The sequence below is a fragment of the Rhineura floridana genome, chromosome 3, assembly GCF_030035675.1.
Source record: "Rhineura floridana isolate rRhiFlo1 chromosome 3, rRhiFlo1.hap2, whole genome shotgun sequence".
Taxonomy (NCBI): Eukaryota; Metazoa; Chordata; class Lepidosauria; order Squamata; family Rhineuridae; genus Rhineura; species Rhineura floridana.
In genome coordinates, this window is record NC_084482.1 from 168,217,820 (window position 1) to 168,236,974 (window position 19,155).

Genomic DNA, 19,155 nt, shown 5'->3' on the forward strand with positions numbered 1-19,155 from the left:
AATAGTTATTGTATAGAAATAGAGGAGGACAACAAAAAGGGAAGAACAGGAGCCCTATTCCAAAAGATTAGAGAAATGAAAGGGGAATTTAAACCAAGAGTAGGGATGCTGAATAATCAACAGGGGAACACACTGACTGACCGAGATGAAATAAAAGGAAGATGGAAGCAATAAACTGAAGAACTCTATAAAAGAGATGACAGGATGACAGATTCATTCATAGAGGAACCATATGATGAAGAACCAGAAATTTTAGAAGGTGAGGTGAAAGCTGCTCTTAAAAGACTTGGAATAAACAAATCACCAGGAACAGATGGCATACCAATAGAGTTGCTAAAAGCTACTGAGACTGAATCTGTCCAAATTTTGAGAATAATTTGTCAACAAATATGGAAAACTAAACAATGGCCCACAGACTGGATGCATTGAATATACATCCCAATTCCAAAGAAAGGGGATCCCAGGGAATGCAGTAATTATCACATTATTGCCTTAATATCCCATGCAAGTCAAGGAATGCTCAAGATTCTACAACAAAGGCTCTTACCATGTATGGAGCGAGAAATGCCAGACGTCCAAGCTGGATTTAGAAAGGGAAGAGACACCAGAGATCATGTCGCAAGCATACGTTAGATAATGGAACAGATCAAGGATACTATATATTTATTTATTATTTGATTTATATCCCGCTCTTCTTCCCAACAGCAGCCCAGGGCAGCAAACAAAAGCACTAAAAACACTTAAAAACATTATAAAAACAGGCCTTAAAATAAATTAAAACAAAGCAACTTTAAAAACATTTTTTTAAAAAAGCTTTAAAGACATCTTTTTAAAAAGGGTTAAAAACATATTGTTTAAAAAAAAAGGTTTTTTTTAAAATATTAAACATTCAGAAGAAAATCACCCTGTGCTTTATAGATTACAGCAAAGCCTTTGACTGTGTAGATCATGAAAAACTATGGAATGCTTTAAAAGAAATGGGGGTGCCACTGCATCTGATTGTCCTGATGTGTAACCTCTACTCTGCACAAGAGGCTACTGTAAGGACAGAATATGGAGAAACCAGCTGGTTCCCTATCAGAAAGGATGTGAGACAGGGGTGTATATTATCACCCTATTTGTTTAATCTATATGCAGAACATATCATACGGAAAGCAGGACTGGACCAAGATGAATGAGGTGTGAAAACTGGAGGGAAAACTATCAATAATTTAAGATATGCAGCCGATGTCATACTCTTAGCAGAAACCAGTAATGATTTGAAATGAATGCTGTTGAAAGTTAAAGAGGAAAGCACAAAAGCAGGATTACAGCTGAACATCAAAAAGACTAAAATAATGACAACAGAAGATTTATGTAGCTTTAAAGTTGGCAATGAGGACATTGAACTTGTCATGGATTATCAATACCTCGGCACAGTCATTAACCAAAATGGAGACAATAGTCAAGAAATCAGAAGAAGGTTAGGACTGAGGAGGGCAGCTATGTGAGCACTAGAAAAGTCTTCAACTTCAAAAATCTATTACTGAACACTAAAGTCAGAGTCATTCAGACCATGGTATTTCCTGTCTCTATGTATGGATGTGAACGTTGGACAGTGAAAAAAATGGATAAGAGAATAATCAACTCATTTGAAATGTGGTGTTGGAGGAGAGCTTTGTGCATACCATGGACTGCAAAAAAGAGAAGTAATTGGGTGTTAGAACAAATTAAATCAGAACTGTCACTAGAAGCTAAAATGATGAAACTGAGGTTATACTTTGGATACATCATGAGAAGACATGATTCACTAGAAAATACAATAATGCTGGGGAAAACAGAAGGGAGTAGAAAAAGAGGAAGACCAAACAAGAGATGGATTGATTCCATAAAGGAAGCCACACACCTGAACTTACAAGATCTGAACAGGGTGGTTCATGACAGATGCTCTTGGAGTTCACTGATTCATTGGGTCGCCATAAGTTCTAATTGACTTGAAGCCACATAACAAGAACAAAAATATTCTTAACATTAACCAAAATGCCTAGGCACTTTTAGATTATTTATTTTTCTCTTTTATTTTTCCCAGTAGCTAGTTAGCTAACTTTTTATATCTTCAGTCACTTTCCTTTGAAAGAAGATATATGGATTTCAGAGAGCTAGATCTACTTTAGAGTGATGTTGTTATGTTGTTGTGACCCCATCCATGGTGGCTGCCATATTGCCCAAGCATGTAGAAAGTGTTTGCTCATGTAGTTCAGCTTTACAGCAATGCATGCCTCTATGGGAGATGAAGTCTGCATGTGTTGTGAAGCTGAACCACATAGTCAGATGTTTGATGTGTTCCTGGAACAATGTGGGAGCCCCTATGAAAATGATGGCATGATATCATGTTGCTTCAGGTTCATATAAAGACATCACACACCTTAATTTCCTTACATGGAAATGTATCGTTAGAATCAATCGGAATTCTGAATAAACATACTGGGAATTAGACTTTGGGTCCAAAGTTATGACTGCTATGGAGACATGTGACTCTCCATTCATTACGAAAGTCCTGTTTAGCGGTGATCTATTACAGCTGAACAGTGAAAATATTATAACAAGAAAAAATTGGATTCTTGTAAAATGAATACATTAAAAATTCATACTCAAAGAGAGAGGTTTTGCTACTGTTCATTTTAATAAGTGCCAATGTTTTATGTGATAATTTAAGCACTGTAGCAAAATATAGAGTATGAATTAATGGCAGAATCCACTTTATGACCTTAGTTCTACAAATATGCATTAGTAAATAGTCCCAAACTCACTAGTGTTTATAATACTATAATCAGAAAAATAGTATTTTTTAACAGGACTATATTGTAGGCTTTTCCCATGACATTAGATGTGATTTTGTAGTTATAATATTTTGATTCTGAACAAAGTCTACAACTGGCCAAAATATGCTTGACATACACAATGACCATGGGAATGCTGTATACACATGCCTGAGCACACCATGAATCAAGTAGGACCACCAGAAAACATCTGCCTTGTTTCATTTCCGAGTTCAGTACACATGTGGAGCCCCATTATTACAATGTCATGTTAAGTTCACGGTAAGTTACTCCCCAGCATCATGGATGTCTTCCAGGCATCTCTGACGCAAGGACCTTATCACAGTTTGCTCATCTTTAGATTACATTAAAAACCTAGCCAGAGAAGGAAGTAGCCTGGTGGGAACTACTGGGATGTTGAAAAGTAATTATGTGCTATGGATTCCAAGGTATGTCAAACCCATGTCTAAGACATGCTCATTACAGGGCCAAGGGTACTAATGCACACTAACCTAGCCATATTTTTCTGCTTCATCCCCACTTCTTGGTCACAGCCAGATAAGTCTAGGATAACCTGGCAGGCCTTTGTATGGATGTCCTTTTACCTCACTGATCATGCTTCCTATAGGACAAAATGACCTTCCTTGTATGGTGAATCAAGGAAGGCCATTTAGATTACTTTTCAGGAGTATGGAAATTACAGGGATGGGGAAATGATTTTTTTCCAGGATGGGGGTTCAGAATCATCAAACCATTTCAGGGGTTGATAGCATGTTGCTTGCCTTTTTTAAAAATCCAACTGTGCACTCTCTCCCTATGCAGCCAGCTGCTGCTAACTGCTGGCTGTCATTTTTTTCTCCAGAAGGTGGTTGGAAAAGAAATTGCACAGAGAAGCAGCCTGGAGTACTTAATTTGTCTCAAAGAAAACAAAAGAGCAAGGTGGCGGATTCAAATCAACTACTTCTGCTAGTGCAAGGACTTTTAACTGTGCAATGGAAATTATCCTGCTCCTCCTCTCCCCATGCGCCCCCCACGTGCCTTTAAATCTGTTCTAGGAGTTTCCCCAACCCTCCATAACAGATTTGAGAAGGGCACATGGAGAGAAGAGAGGGAAGGGGAAGTTCCATTGCACAAGTGGAAATCGTTGTGCCATCAGTGGTACTTTGTTGGATATCCTTTTATGTTATTAAAATATACTGTCCATATATTTTAATAAGGTAAATGGCATGACCCTGCCCTAGAAACATTGCAAAAGTTCTCCCACCCCACCGCGAAAACCTACCCCCAACTTTGGCTGCTATTTTAACCACTGAAAGAGTGCCATTTTATCACTGAAACAATGCAATCAAACCTTTTCCACCCATACCTAGCTGCTAGAGGGGCTCAACTGCGTATCTTTAACTTTCCTATCCTTGCCTTACCAGGGCTAGATTGTAACCTTTAAAAAAAAAAAGATTGTAACATTGTCCTGGGGCAGAGATATGGTCCTCAATCCTGTCAATATGGATAGAATTATGCTTAGTCTTGCTTTCACTACTTTCCAGTTCTCTCTGAGTAATACATGGCATTTTGCACAATTGTACTACCATAACTTGCTTTATTAGCATACTGTATTTTGTTGAATCCCTATATCTACACAATATGTCCTCTGTCCCCAATGGTACCTGATTTTTGCATTACATTTGTGCAATCTGTGGTTTGGCTGCATATTAGATATAATTATGGATGTCACTGCAGTACTGATGTTTGCATTACGCTAATAATAGGGTTAAAATTGCCACATTTCCTCTATTAAAAGATGCAGTTATATGATGCATACAATATGACAGTGCCTCTATTGTGTCTGCAGAGTGTTGTCCCAGGAGGTTGTTCCAAGTGGTCCGAAGCCTGGTCGGTCCAGTTGCCCAGGTACCCATGGAGCACTCTAAAGCCTCTTGTGACATATTTGCTAAACACTTTGCTGATAAAATCGAGCGCCTGAAGAACACGATTCCATACGCCGTGGACACAGGAACTGAGCCAGAGTCGGCCAGTTGCATTCCGGTCCGGTGGGATCGATTTCAGCCTCTTCCCTCCGAGGAAGTGGACAAGGTGCTCTCTACTGTGAAGCCGACCACCTGTCTATTGGACCCTGGCCCATCATGGCTCATTATGAGCTGTAAAGAGAGGCTGAACGAAAGGATCAAGGCAGTGGTAAATGCATCCTTGGAAGAGGGTGCATTGCCATCAGCCCTCAAGGAGGCAGTAATAAAGCCCAACTTGAAAAAGCCCTCCTTGGATCCTCAAGAGTTGAATAACTTCCGTCCAGTCTCTAATTTACCATTCTTGGGCAAGGTGATTGAGCGAGTGGTGGCCAAACAGCTACAGACACACTAGGAGGAAGCAGATTATCTAGACCCATTCCAATCGGGCTTCAGGACTGGACATGGAACTGAAACAGCCTTGGTCGCCCTGATGGATGATATGAGGAGGGCATTGGATAGGGGAGAATATACCTTCCTCGTCCTCCTGGATCTCTCAGCGGCTTTCGATACCGTCAACCACGGTATCCTTTTAGATCGCCTGGAGGGATTAGGAATAGGGAGCACTGTTTTACGGTGGCTCCGTTCCTATCTTTCAGACAGGCATCAATGGGTGGCATTGGGGGATGAGGTTTCAGACCCTTGGCCTCTTAATTGTGGAGTGCCACAGGGTTCTATCCTCTCCCCCATGCTATTCAATATCTATGTAAAGCCGCTGGGGGCCATCATCAGGAGATTTGGGCTGCAGTGTCACCAATATGAGGATGATACTCAGCTCTATCTCTCATTCAAGTCCTCACCAGAGTTGGCTGTGGATACTGTGTCCAAGTGCCTGGAATCCGTAAGTGGATGGATGGGAAGGAATAGGTTGAAACTGAATCCCGACAAGACCGAGGTGTTGCTCGTGGGAGATAGGAAAAGGTTGGGAGATATAGACCTGGTGTTTAATGGGGTAAGATTACCCCTGAAGGACCAGGTCCGCAGCCTCGGGGTCGTTCTTGACTCCCAGCTGTCCATGGAGGCTCAGGTCTCGGCAGTGAGCCGGGCAGCTTGGTATCAACTCCATCTGATATGGAGGCTGCAACCCTACCTTCCTGCCCATCTTCTCCCAAGGGTGACACATGCCCTGGTCTCCTCTCGCCTAGACTACTGTAATGCGCTCTACGTGGGGTTGCCCTTGAAAACGGTCTGGAAATTACAGCTGATACAGAATGCGGCGGCACATTTGATTAAGAACGGCCGTCGCCGGGATCATATCACTCCGGTGTTAGTAGATCTACACTGGTTACCAGTTGTTTACTGGGCCCAATTCAAGGTGCTGGTGTTGACCTTTAAAGCCCTATACGATTTCGGCCCAGTTTATCTGAAGGAGCGCCTCCAGCATCACCAATTATGCTGCCTGACAAATTCAGCCTCACAAGACCTTCTCTCGGTCCCACCAGTTAAAACAGCTAGGCTGGTGCGGACTAGAGAGAGGGCATTTTCGATTGTGGCCCCCACCCTCTGGAATTCCCTTCCTTTCGATCTTCGCCATGTCCCCTCCTTGATAGGTTTCTGCCGAGCCTTGAAGACCTGGCTGTTCAGGCAGGCCTATGGGTTCTCTGGGGTGGGTTAATTTTTAATGCTGTTGATTAATATAAGAGGGGTGATTAGTTGATTATTGAGTGTGGTTTGTACTGGTTTTATATTGTATTTATTTTATTATGTTAATGTACGTCGCCTAGAGTGGCCATTAATTCGGCCAGATAGGCGACTCAAAAATAAAATTTTATTATTATTATTATCACAGCCAAAGAGGCAAAGATGGCTTTGTCACAAGGAATTGCACGATCTCAAATGTGCTATGTGTCACAAATAGCAAAGATTCCCCCACATTTCAGCATAAATAAGTGGACACGGTGCATAAATGTGCATCTATGGCAGTGAAAATAAATCTATAGCTCATTTGTCCGAAAGCTCCGAAGCATCTAAAGAACACTGGCTGCATTCACTATTTTATTTATATTCTATAGAACAGGCAGCAAACTCAGGAATCCATAAGTTAGGGATAACTCAGGAATCCAAATTAAAAAAAAAAACAGAAGAAGAAAAACATTTCTTTCAAGTGACAAGTCTAGTCACACTGGACATCAATTTCAGTTTCACTGCAACAACATAGGAATCGCCAATAAGCAACCTTTGTCTCTGCCTTCAAATGAAGGTGCGTACAGAATAACCCTTGGTCAGTCATACAGTATCTGTGCTGCATCATTCATGTTGCCCCTCTCAGGGAACTTCTCAATAAAATTAAATTTACAGCACAGATAATTGCAGCCATGCCTGGTTAAACAAATGAGACAAAGCAGAAATTAGAAAGCTGCTGTTGCGTGGCTTTTGCCATCAAACACTGACATGAGAACATTCCAAAAGGGCATAATAATTAAGTAGTTCAGCCTTCCAGTTCTCTTGATTCCTTTAGGCCCCAGCTCCAAGTGAAGTTACATGCTCTAATGAAATCAGGTTACCTAAGGGATCACCTTTCCCCATATATCCCTGCCTGGCAAGGCATTCCTCTGATAGGGCACTGCAAAGAGTACCAGATGCAGAACCAGTGGAGCCCCAATGCTATCTTCCTTGCAGGTGCGTGATTGCCACTCACCAAGAGGGAGAGGGACGAGGCAGCGGGGAGGTTGGTGTGGGTGCACCAGCTTAGTAAACATTAGAAACCAGTCTTTTAAGTGTTGTATCTCCAGCCTTCTGAAATAATTTACCAACTGAAATTAGACAAGTGCCTCACATTTTTAATTAGGCAGCTAATGAAGCCAGCTTTGTTTAAGGTTTTCCCTAGAAGTGTGTTCCAGTCATATTATGGAAAAAGAATTATACAATTATAGAATGGTTTCATTGCCTTTAATTTACTGAGTTTGTAAATGTTTGTATTTTTATACTTTATTTTATCATTTATTTTCTATTGTACACTGCTTTGGTAATTTTTGGTTGTAACAAATTTGCAGATACTTTCATGTAAATGTGCTTAGGATTGTGATGCTAATATGGGGGCAAATCCAAAATATGTATCACTTGGTAGCGTACTTCTTTAGACAGCACATTCTTAAACTATGGAATTTGGTCTCACAAGAGGCAGTGATGGCTTGGGTGGCTTTAAAAGAGAATTAGATAAATTCATGGAGGATGAGGCTATCAGTGGCTACTAACCATGATGGCTATGCTTTGCCTCTACAGTCAAATACCAGTAGTTTCCAAATACCAGTTGCTGGAAACTGCAGGAGTGGAGAGTGCTCTTGTGCTCAGGTCCTGCTTGTTGGCTTCCCATGCACATCTGGTTGGCCACTGTGAGAACAAGATGCTGGACTAAAAGGGCCACTAGTCTGATTCAGCAGGCTCTAAATATGTTCTTATGTTCAAGCTGTGAGGACAAACAGCAGCCCTGCTACCCAAAAAGAAAACAGGGGCCTGACCATTTATTTTGGCTACACCTCTGACAGGAATGTGTGGCAGTATAGCTACATTTGAAGGCAGCATCTGGTCCCAAGAAGAGGGGAAAGGACTAAGAGAAAGTGAGAAGACAACATATTGATAAATAGTGGTTATCTGAAAGTATAAAAGGACCATGGACCAAAAGAGGGTTAGTAGAGATGCCTGATGGATGGTTCTGGGAGTAGCTGCAGTCACTGAGAGGTGAACCTGAAAGGCATAGTGCCCCTGAAAACAGACTGTAGGCTCAGTGTTAGAACACATGCTTTGCACATGCAGAAGGTCCTGGGTTTAATTCCTGGCATCTACAATGAAAGGAACAGGTAGTAGGTGATGAGGAAGATGCTCTGCTTGAGACCCTGAGCACCCACTACAAATTCTGGGCCAGATGGGCCAACAGTCTGATGGAGTTCAAGGTGGCTTTTATTTCCCTCTATCTCCCAGGAGGATCAGGGTGTCTGTTGCTACCCCAAGGCCAAGGGAGGCACAGGAACATTCTCTCTCAGCTGACAGTGTAGATCTTCCCTGTGAAGGAAGCAGCTGAAACTGCCACCCTGGGCTAACATAGCAATGCATTGCCACCTTTATGTAGAATTCAAGGGAGTCTTGGATGAAAATAACTTAATAGCATAGTTAAAAGGAAGTCTCAGTTGAAACGGTTGATACAGCAAGGGCACCAGATTGGGGGAGGTGGTGTCAAAGCTGTGGATTAGGGAGAAGCTCTTGTGAGGTAAGGAAAGGGGTAATGCAATGCAGTATGCCAGTAGGGTAGAAGCTAGAGCCACTCGCTATGGGCGGTTTAAAAATGAAACAAATAAAAAATAAATAAATAAATATAAGAAGCATGTATTTGTACCAAATATTACTGTGGTTATAACATCTAGTACAGAGCTCACCAATATGGTACCCGTCAGATGTTTTGGATTACAATTCCCATCATCCCTGACCATTGCCAGTGTTGGCAGGAGGTGATGTGTGCTGTTGTCCAAACTATCTGGAAGGCTTCATGTTGGCTAACCGTGATCTATTATCTGTGTGTGGAGAGGGAGAACTGCTAGCATAGAAGGGTGTCCACCATTGAAAGATGCCTTGTTGAGGCAGCAGAACACTCCCCTGCATTGCTCTTTTGCTATCAGTGCTCCAGTTGTGGTGGGGGATGAAAACATGTGTTGGGGGCATAATGGGGCAGACTCAGAGAGGCCTTGCATCAAGAGAATCCAAAGCCCTCCCAATTCCCCTTGCATGCTCCAAATTAAGGAGGAAAAGAAACCCTACATCAGCCCTGGTACTGGTGCAGTTATTTTGCCTCCTGTTGAAAGCAATGGGAGAGAAAATATAAAAGGATGGCCCAGTACAAGAAAAAGGGGAAGAAGCTGCCATCCACCTTCTACCCTGACCAGCATGCCTGGCATGGCTTAGGACATGGGGGGTTCACCCTCCATGGACTCTTCACTCCAACTCCAGAGGATTGCTCTGTCCAGTTTGTTTGATCCGGCAAGAGCCCTAGGATTGGGTTAATTCCAAGTTGATTCTCTGTTGCTACATTATTTTCGTGGCAAATTCAGCTCCAGCTATTATTTCCCTGGTCTATTGTGACAAATAGTTGCTTTCTTTTTAAAAAACTTCAACTCTGCTGTGGTTGTAATTTGGGTAAGTCTTTTTGTTTTTGTTTTGGCTCCCTAATTGGTCTTTGTTCTGTCAGGTACTTCACTATAATTGTGTCTTCTCCTGTCAAATAATATAAAAGACAGCAATGGCTAAATTAATCCGTTGACCTTCAGCTTTTGAAACTAATTCCACTAAGAGATAATGTACACAATTTGAGTTTTCACTCACAACAATGAATAAGAAGACAGGACTGAAACAGTATTTCTCTGTTGGGATATCTTTCCCAATATTCCATCTAAAACATACAAGGTTACTTCAATGAGAAAAATTTACAATCTGAAAAATGTTCACTATTTTTGCATTTTTTTTAAAAAAAATCAAACCAAAATATTTTAAGGCAAATATTTTGTCATAATACCCTAAAGAATCAAAGCAATACCTAAATATAGCTAGGAATCGAAAACGAAATCTGACATTTCAAATAGTGTTTTGCCAAGAGGATTGGAAAGGGGCAAGCTGGCTTGTGATAAAACACTTTCTTATTTATTTTTAAGCATTTCACATCTTAAAGAAACTCAATGTGCAATTTATTTATTTTCTCCCCACTCCTCTTTAATGTGAGTCAATATTACAGAAGTTAATATTACATTTGCAATGAAGTTTAATAGATTCCTGCATTGGCTTTCTGCACTGAGCAGGGGATTGGACTCAATGGCCTTATATGGCCCATCCAACTCTACTATTCTATGATTCTACAATGGAAATTAATTTTCTGGTTGCCCTGTTTTCTTTTTCTTTTTTTTAAAGATTGCATTACCCCTAAGCCCAATTGAAAATGAGAGACAATACATGGGTAAACAGGGCCACACCTTTGTTAGTACAACGCATCTGTAAAAGAAATAAGCTCTCCTTAATTCTGTTAAAGAGAATGAGTAGGATGGTTGCATTCTCTCATCATCCTTATCGGGAAGCCAACAATGGCTCTTAGGATGAGATCAGTCACTGTCTGACCCCTCCTGCTCACAGTACCCTGCTCCCCTTTTTCAAGGACCTGAGGGTACTTCAAGCAACAGTATCAACCTCACATTGGCAACCCTCTGTAGCCAACAAAGCTACCTATGCTTAGGGCATTCCTGTCCTAGTTCCCTTGTACCAGCTAGTCTTGATAGTTGAATTGGGTATACCTCCCTGTACCACAATGGTGCACCACACTTGCTGCCTTGAGTTTCTCTGCACAGAAAACAATGATAAGAATATATTCATCTGTCATGACAAGTGATGGGCAAACTCTCTTCAGCACAATTCAAAATGCCATTCATCAGCTTTCTTAGCACTTGGAAAAAGCTTTGCGGTTGTCTGAGAGTTCTTTCCTGGCTTGTTTCATTAGTGTATGTATACAGATAATGCACGGATGGCACACATTATTGTATTGTACTTTCCACTTGGAAATTAAACACTTCACCCCCCAAGCAAACACAACTGGGAACAAGATGGGTTTTCGTTCTGGATGGGGACAACCATCCAGAACTCTGAGCCCTTTCTCAGAGAGGCAGAGAAAAGGAGGAGGCTAAAGCCTAGCCAGTGCTGCTGCAAATCAGTTAACAATTAAAGTGATGGGCAGGTGAGGGAGATGAGATGAAGAGGCCATTGCATGGGAGGCAAGGAGAAGAAAGGCAGGGGATGTCTCCAGAGGGCCATAGAGGAACAGGGTGAGCAGACAAATGAATGGCTTCATGGACAAGCAAGACAAGAGATCAGGGAGCCTAGGGGTGCAAATCTATCACCCGTACTCCCACCACCTGAGGCAATTGTCTCTTTTTGCCTCGTGATAGGACCAGTCTTGATTTTAATGGTGCTCAACTTTCATTCTGTAACTGGCATCAAAGATACTTCTGTTTTAAGAAGGAAATGAAATGAATGTTTAATGACCTTGATCTGAGGTTTGTTCATGTTGTTTTTACTTGGACTGAATTAATTGTGTTTTAGCCTACTAAGTCCTACTCAGTGTAGACCCACTGAAATTAATGGACCTCAGTTAATCATGCCCATTAATTTCAACTGATCTATTCTGAGTAGGACTAGCATTGGAGAAAACCCTCTGAAATTAGCCTCATGTGTTTAAGCATATCTATACAGATATCTCCCTAATTCTTAAGTACAAAAGCCATCAGATTTACATAAATGAAATATTAATCAGGACAGCAGAAATGGTTATGCTAGTGTCTCATATTGAAGAAGTTGCTACATTTGTAAAATGTGCCACCCAAAAACATTTTATAATATTCTTAGAAATCAGCATTCTTTCAGAAAGGTATATCAGAGTTTTGCAAGAAAGACTACTTCGATAGAGCAGCTTGGTTATCAAGAAACAGCTAACAGATTTTTAAAAGTTGAAATTGAAAACTATTATTATTGTTGTTGTTGTTGTTATTGTCATTGTTATTATATTACATTTATATCTCACACTTCTTCCTAGAAGAAGCCCAGGGCGGCAAACAAAAGCACTAAAAACTCTAAAATATCTTAAAAAATAGACTTTAAAATATATTAAAGCAAAACATCTTTAAAAACCTATATAAAAACATATTTAAAAAACATTAAAAACATCTTAAAAAGCAATTCCAAGACAGATGCAGACTGGGTCTCTACTAAAAAGGCTTGCTGAAAGAAGGTGGTCTTCAGTAGGCACTGAAAAGATAACAGAGATGGCGGCTGTCTGATATTTAAGGGGAGGCAATTCCAAAGGGTAGGTGCCACAACACTAAAGCTCCACTTCCTATGTTGTGCAGAATGAACCTCGTGATAAGTTGGTATCTGCAGGAGGCCCTCACCTGCAGAGCACAGTGATCAACTGGGTATATAAGGAATAAGACAATCTTTCAGGTATTCTGGTCCCGAGCTGTATAGGGTTTTGTATACCAAAACTAGAACCTTGAGGTTGGCTCAGTAGCTAATGGACAGCCAGTGCAATTCTTTCATCAGCAGGTGACATATTGGTGATACCTTGCCCCAGGAAGCAGTTGTGCTGCCGCATTTTGCACCAGCTGCAGCTTCTGGACCAATCTCAAGGGCAGACCACTGCACACTACCTAACGACAGGGAAAGAGCAGGAAAGAGGTGGATGTTTAGACAATCTAGCGCCTTGGTGAAATGGTATGTTTGTCCTCCATAAGACAAACCTGAGGGGTTCCTAGATAAAGTAATTAAGAAAGCTTTCTGCGACCATGGGATATCACTCAAATCCAAATCAATACACATTTGGTTGCCTATCTGATAAATATCCTTATTTTATTACAACAAACAAGGATTAGGATTTTTTTTTTTTTAAAAAAAGAAAAGACAAAAAGCCTTACTTTCCAAGGGCAAAGCATTCCAGTTTAACAGATGAGCCTTTCCTTGCTTGTGTTGTTTCTGGAAAATACACTTCAATCTTTGGCTCGTACTCCCCCATCACACCTGTTGAACATCAAAACAGTGAGCACTCCAGTTCTGCCTCAGACCTATCTACTACAAATGAATATCAGTGTAACATACAATATTGTGGCCTTCTTTGTTCCCATGGAAACTAATATGTTTCTTCCCATGAGAGCAAGAGTGGGCCACTGTGGAGAACTTCATCACTGTGCAGCTGCCCACACAGTGACTTCCCCTTGACCTCTTGAACCATATTCTGTAAAAAGAAGCTAGCACTTAGTGATTGTCAGGCAGCACATTACATTCTTTTTCAAATTCCTAAACTGGCATGATTGGTGCGAAATCCAGCCCTAAAGTCAGATGGGTCAAATACCCCAAACTTCTGAGAAACAAGCTTTCATCTGAGAAACTGGGCATGAAATTATGGCAATTATAAAACACTTTTTGATTCCATCATTACATCACATATTACAAGATCATTTTAACTCTTTGCTTCAACAGAATTAGTTCATTAAATACCATTTTTTGCTACATTGAAAGTAACCTTTCTGCTTAATTCTCTCTCTCTCTCTCTCTCTGTACGTTTGTGTGTGTGTTTTTAAGTTACTTTTTCTTATACAGTAGGGCCCCACTCATATGGCGGGTTACGTTCCAGACCCCCGTGTAAAAGCGGAACCCGCCTAAAAGGGGAACTCCGTCAATAAAATGGCGCCTGACACCCGAAAAATGCCATAAAAGCCGAACAAGCACCGTATGAGTGGGGCCTTACTCTACTTACTCTAATTGAAAGCCACCGTATTAGCGGAACGCCAAAAAGTGGGCTGCCAAAAAGCGGGGCCCAACTGTAACAGCGTCTGCCAGGCCTGCACAACTTGTGACTCACCAACCTCATTAGACATGTAATATAATCTTCCAAGTGCTTAGCAAATCCCTATAATTTAGGCAGGTTTAAAAAAGAGACATATCTCAAGATTGCTATACATGTGATGGGGGAGAACAGGGAAGCACATCATTGTCACTGGTCCTGACAGATCTCCACATGGGGGCTGATGTTATGCAGTTCTACTCATCTAGACTTCCAGCCTGATTTAGAACCGTGGAAGAACCATTTTTTTCTGTATATGTAGAAAATTGTTTCTGTTGTAGAAGTTCAATCTCCAATGTGTTGAAGGCTAGGGGACTGGTAATTTATATCATCATCATCATCATCATGCCCTTCCTAACAGTTTAACAAGAAAAAGAAAAATCATACTAAAAACAGTTTAAAACATTCTAAAACATAGTCAACAATACTGTAAAACACAGTTAAAAATATTTTAAAACACAGCTTAACATGGAGATATGGCAGAGAGGCCAGGGCCAGGGAGTGTGCCCTGTCCTCAGGACTTTTTCCAGACCCTCCACCCAGTTCCCCAAGCTACACATTTCAGTGACCATTCTCCATGTCTTCCTTGTGTGCTTTTGCCTGCTGGAATGTGTCCTTGAACTCTGATAATGCCTATTGATTGCCTGACTGGAGGATGGACAAGTTGTGTGTGAACCTAAGAACATAAGAACAGCCTGCTGGATCAGGCCAGTGGCCCATCTAGTCCAGCATCCTGTTCTCACAGTGGCCAGCCAGCTGCCTGGGGGAAGCCCGCAAGCAGGACCCGAGTGCAAGAACACTCTCCCCTACTGAGACGTCCGGCAACTGGTTTTCAGAGCATGCTGCCTCTGACTAGGGTGGCAGAGCACAGCCATCATGGCTAGTAGCCATTGATAGCCCTGTCCTCCATGAATTTGTCTAATCTTCTTTTAAAGCCATCCAAGCTGGTGGCCATTACTGCATCTTGTGGGAGCAAATTCCATAGTTTAACTATGCGCTGAGTAAAGAAGTACTTCCTTTTGTCTGTCCTGAATCTTCCAATATTCAGCTTCTTTGAATGTCCACGAGTTCTAGTATTGAGAGGGAGAAAAACTTTTCTCTATCCACTTTCTCAATGCCATGCATAATTTTATACACTTCTATCATGTCTCCTCTGACCCGCCTTTTCTCTAAACTAAAAAGCCCCAAATGCTGCAACCTTTCCTCATAAGGGAGTCGCTCCATCCCCTTGATCATTCTGGTTGCCCTCTTCTGAATCTTTTCCAACTCTATAATATCCTTATTGAGATGAGGCGACCAGAACTGTACACAGTATTCCAAATGCGGCTGCACCATAGATTTATACAACAGCATTATGATATCGGCTGTTTTATTTTCAATACCTTTCCAAATTATCCCTAGTATGGAATTTGCCTTTTTCACAGCTGCCACACACTGGGTCGACATTTTCATCGTGCTGTCCACTACAACCCCGAGGTCTCTCTCCTGGTTGGTCACCGCCAGTTCAGACCCCATGAGCGTGTATGTGAAATTCAGATTTTTTGCTCCAATATGCATAATTTTACACTTGTTTATTTTGAATTGCATTTGCCATTTTTCCACCCATTTACTCAGTTTGGAGAGGTCTTTTTGGAGCTCTTTGCAATCCCTTTTTGTTTTAACAACCCTGAACAATTTAGTGTCGTCAGCAAACTTGGCCACTTCACTGCTCTCTCCTAATTGTAGGTCATTAATGAACAAATTGAAGAGTACAGGTCCCAATACCGATCCTTGAGGGACTCCACTTTCTACAGTCCTCCATTGGGAGAACTGTCCGTTTATTCCTACTCTCTGCTTTCTGCTTCTTAACCAATTCCTTATCCACAAGAGGACCTCTCCTCTTATTCCATGACTGCTAAGCTTCCTCAGAAGTCTTTGGTGAGGTACCTTGTCAAACGCTTTTTGAAAGTCTAAGTACACTATGTCCACTGGATCACTTCTATCTATATGCTTGTTGACACTCTCAAAGAATTCTAATAGGTTACTGAGACAGGACTTTCCCTTGCAGAAGCCATGCTGGCTCTGCTTCAGCAAAGCTTGTTCTTCTATGTGCTTAGTTAATCTAGCTTTAATAATACTTTCTACCAGTTTTCCAGGGACAGAAGTTAAGCTAACTGGCCTGTAATTTCCAGGATCCCCTCTGGATCCCTTTTTGAAGATTGGCGTAACATTTGCCACTTTGCAGTCGTCAGGCACAGAGGAGGACCTGAGGGACAAGTTACATATTTTAGTTAGCAGATCAGCAATTTCACATTTGAGTTCTTTGAGAACTCTCGTGTGGATGCCATCCGGGCCCGGTGATTTGTCAGTTTTTATATTGTCTATTAAGCCTAGAACTTCCCCTCTCGTTACCACTATTTGTCTCAGTTCCTCAGAATCCCCTCCTGCAAATGTTAGTTCAGGTTCAGTGATCTACCCTATATCTTCCACTGTGAAGACAGATGCAAAAAAATTCATTTAGCTTCTCTGCAATCTCCTTATCATTCTTTGGTACACCTTTGACTCCCTTATCATCCAAGGGTCCAATCGCCTCCCTAGATGGTCTCCTGCTTTGAATGTATTTATAGAATTTTTGGTTGTTGGTTTTTATGTTCTTAGCAATGTGCTCCTCAAATTCTTTTTTAGCATCCCTTATTGTCTTCTTGCATTTCTTTTGCCAGAGTTTGTGTTCCTTTTTATTTTCTTCATTCAGACAAGACTTCCATTTTCTGAAGGAAGACCTTTTGCCTCTAAGAGCTTCCTTGACTTTGCTCGTTAACCATGCTGGCATCTTCTTGGCCCTGGCGGTACATTTTCTGATCTGCGGTATGCACTCCAGTTGAGCTTCTAATATAGTCTTTTTAAACAACTTCCAAGCATTTTCGAGTGATGTGACCCTCTGGGCTTTGTTTTTCAGCTTTCTTTTTACCAATCCCCTCATTTTTGTGAAGTTTCCTCTTTTGAAGTCAAATGTGACCGTGTTGGATTTTCTTGGCAATTGGCCAGTTACATGTATGTTTAATTTAATAGCACTGTGGTCACTGCTCCCAATCGGTTCAACAACACTTACATCTCGCACCAGGTCCCGGTCCCCACTGAGGATTAAGTCCAGGGTTGCCGTCCCTCTGGTCGGTTCCATGACCAACTGGTCTAGGGAATAGTCATTTAGAATATCTAGAAATTTTGCTTCTTTGTTGTGAATGGAACACATATGTGGCCAGTCTATGTCCGGGTAGTTGAAGTCACCCATTACTACCACATTTCCTAGTTTGGATGCTTCCTCAATTTCATATCTCATCTCAAGGTCTCCCTGAGCATTTTGATCAGGGGGACGATAGATCGTTCCCAGTATTAAGTCCCTCCTGGGGCACGGTATCACCACCCACAACGATTCTGTGGAGGAGTCTGCCTCTTTTGGGGTTTCGAGCTTGCTGGATTCAATGCCTTCTTTCACGTATAGAGCGACTCCGCCACCAATACGTCCTTCCCTGTCCTTCCAATATAGTTTATATCCAGGGATAACCGTATCCCAATGGTTTTCTCCATTCCACCAGGTCTCGGTTATGCTCACTATATCAATGCTCTCCTCTAAGACCAAGCACTCCAGTTCTCCCATCTTGGTTCGGAGGCTCCTAGCATTAGCGTGCAGGCACTTGTAAGCAGTGTCTCTCTTCAAGTGTCTTTGGCACTTGTGGTTAGGCCTGTGGTAATTTTGCTCTTCTGAATTTATATCCTGTGCCCCTGCTCTCACAATGCCTACTTCTAGGCCTACCCCTTTTAACATTTCATCATTTCTTTGGTTTTTATCCCAGGGGGGAGGTTTATTCCGAACCGGACCTTTCTCAGCTCCTGTCGGGTTTCCCCCCTCAGTCAGTTTAAAAGCTGCTCTGCTACCTTTTTAATTTTAAGTGCCAGCAGTCTGGTTCCATTCTGGTTCAAGTGGAGCCCGTCCCTTTTGTACAGGCCCGGCTTGTCCCAAAATGTTCCCCAGTGCCTAACAAATCCGAACCCTTCCACCCGACACCATCGTCTCATCCACACATTGAGACTGCGAAGCTGGGCCTGTCTGGCTGGTCCTGCGCGTGGAACCGGTAGCATTTCAGAGAAAGCCACCTTGGAGGTCCTGGCTTTCAGCATCCTACCTACCAACCTAAATTTTGCTTCCAGGACCTCACGGCTGCATTTCCCCATGCCATTAGTGCCAACGTGCACCATGACCACTGACTCCTCCCCAGCACTGTCTACCAAACTATTTAAATGATGGGCGATATCTGCAACCTTCGCACCAGGCAGCCAAATCACCTTGCGTTCTTTACGCCCATCACACACCCCACTATGTTCCTAATGATTGAATCACCCACTACAAGGATCCCTCCATCCCCCCGGAGATATAGCCTCAGCACGAGAGGATAGCTGCTCATCCCCCAAGGAATGGGTCCCTTCTAAGGGATCATTTCCCTCTTCCTCGGCTGGATGCTCTGGTTTCTGTGTGGCTAAAATGTAGCTTACTGTACAAAGGCAAGGATCACATCCATTGCTCTGCCCACATTTGCCACTGGCCCTGCCCACTGCTGGCAATGGGCCCCTGAAAGGTTGCCTACAAGGGAATTTGTCCTTGGGCTGAAAAAAAAGCTCCCCATCTTTGTAACATAATGCTTTGCACTATTTATTGCTACTTTATCAGAGCACTCTTGAGTACACTGCGAAGGACCACAGCTTGAGGAAGCCATCCCACTTTTAAAAAAATCCCTTTACCATAAGATTTCTCAACTATGTATTTTCAGCTAAGAACATTTAATTCAAAGCTTTCTTTAAAAGGATGCCTTTCACTTCAGTGGCTAAACTGGATTAGATCTAGCTTTCTGCTTTTTAGATATGAACAGTGAAAACCTATCACATCTGAATCTGATCATTTCTGGAAGAATAGCATTAGTATGTGAATCAGAATTCATTTTTA

The 19,155-nt window shown here is 41.9% G+C and overlaps 1 protein-coding gene across 1 annotated transcript in view; it reads right to left on the bottom strand.

Moving 5' to 3' along the window:
- LOC133380728 (contactin-6-like) overlaps positions 1 to 19,155 on the bottom strand; it is a 221,844-nt gene that overhangs the window by 119,508 nt on the left and 83,181 nt on the right. The window contains exon 5 of the mRNA XM_061618572.1: positions 13,255 to 13,357. Within this exon, the coding sequence (XP_061474556.1) occupies positions 13,255 to 13,357 (103 nt within the window). The remainder of the gene's footprint in view (positions 1 to 13,254; positions 13,358 to 19,155) is intronic.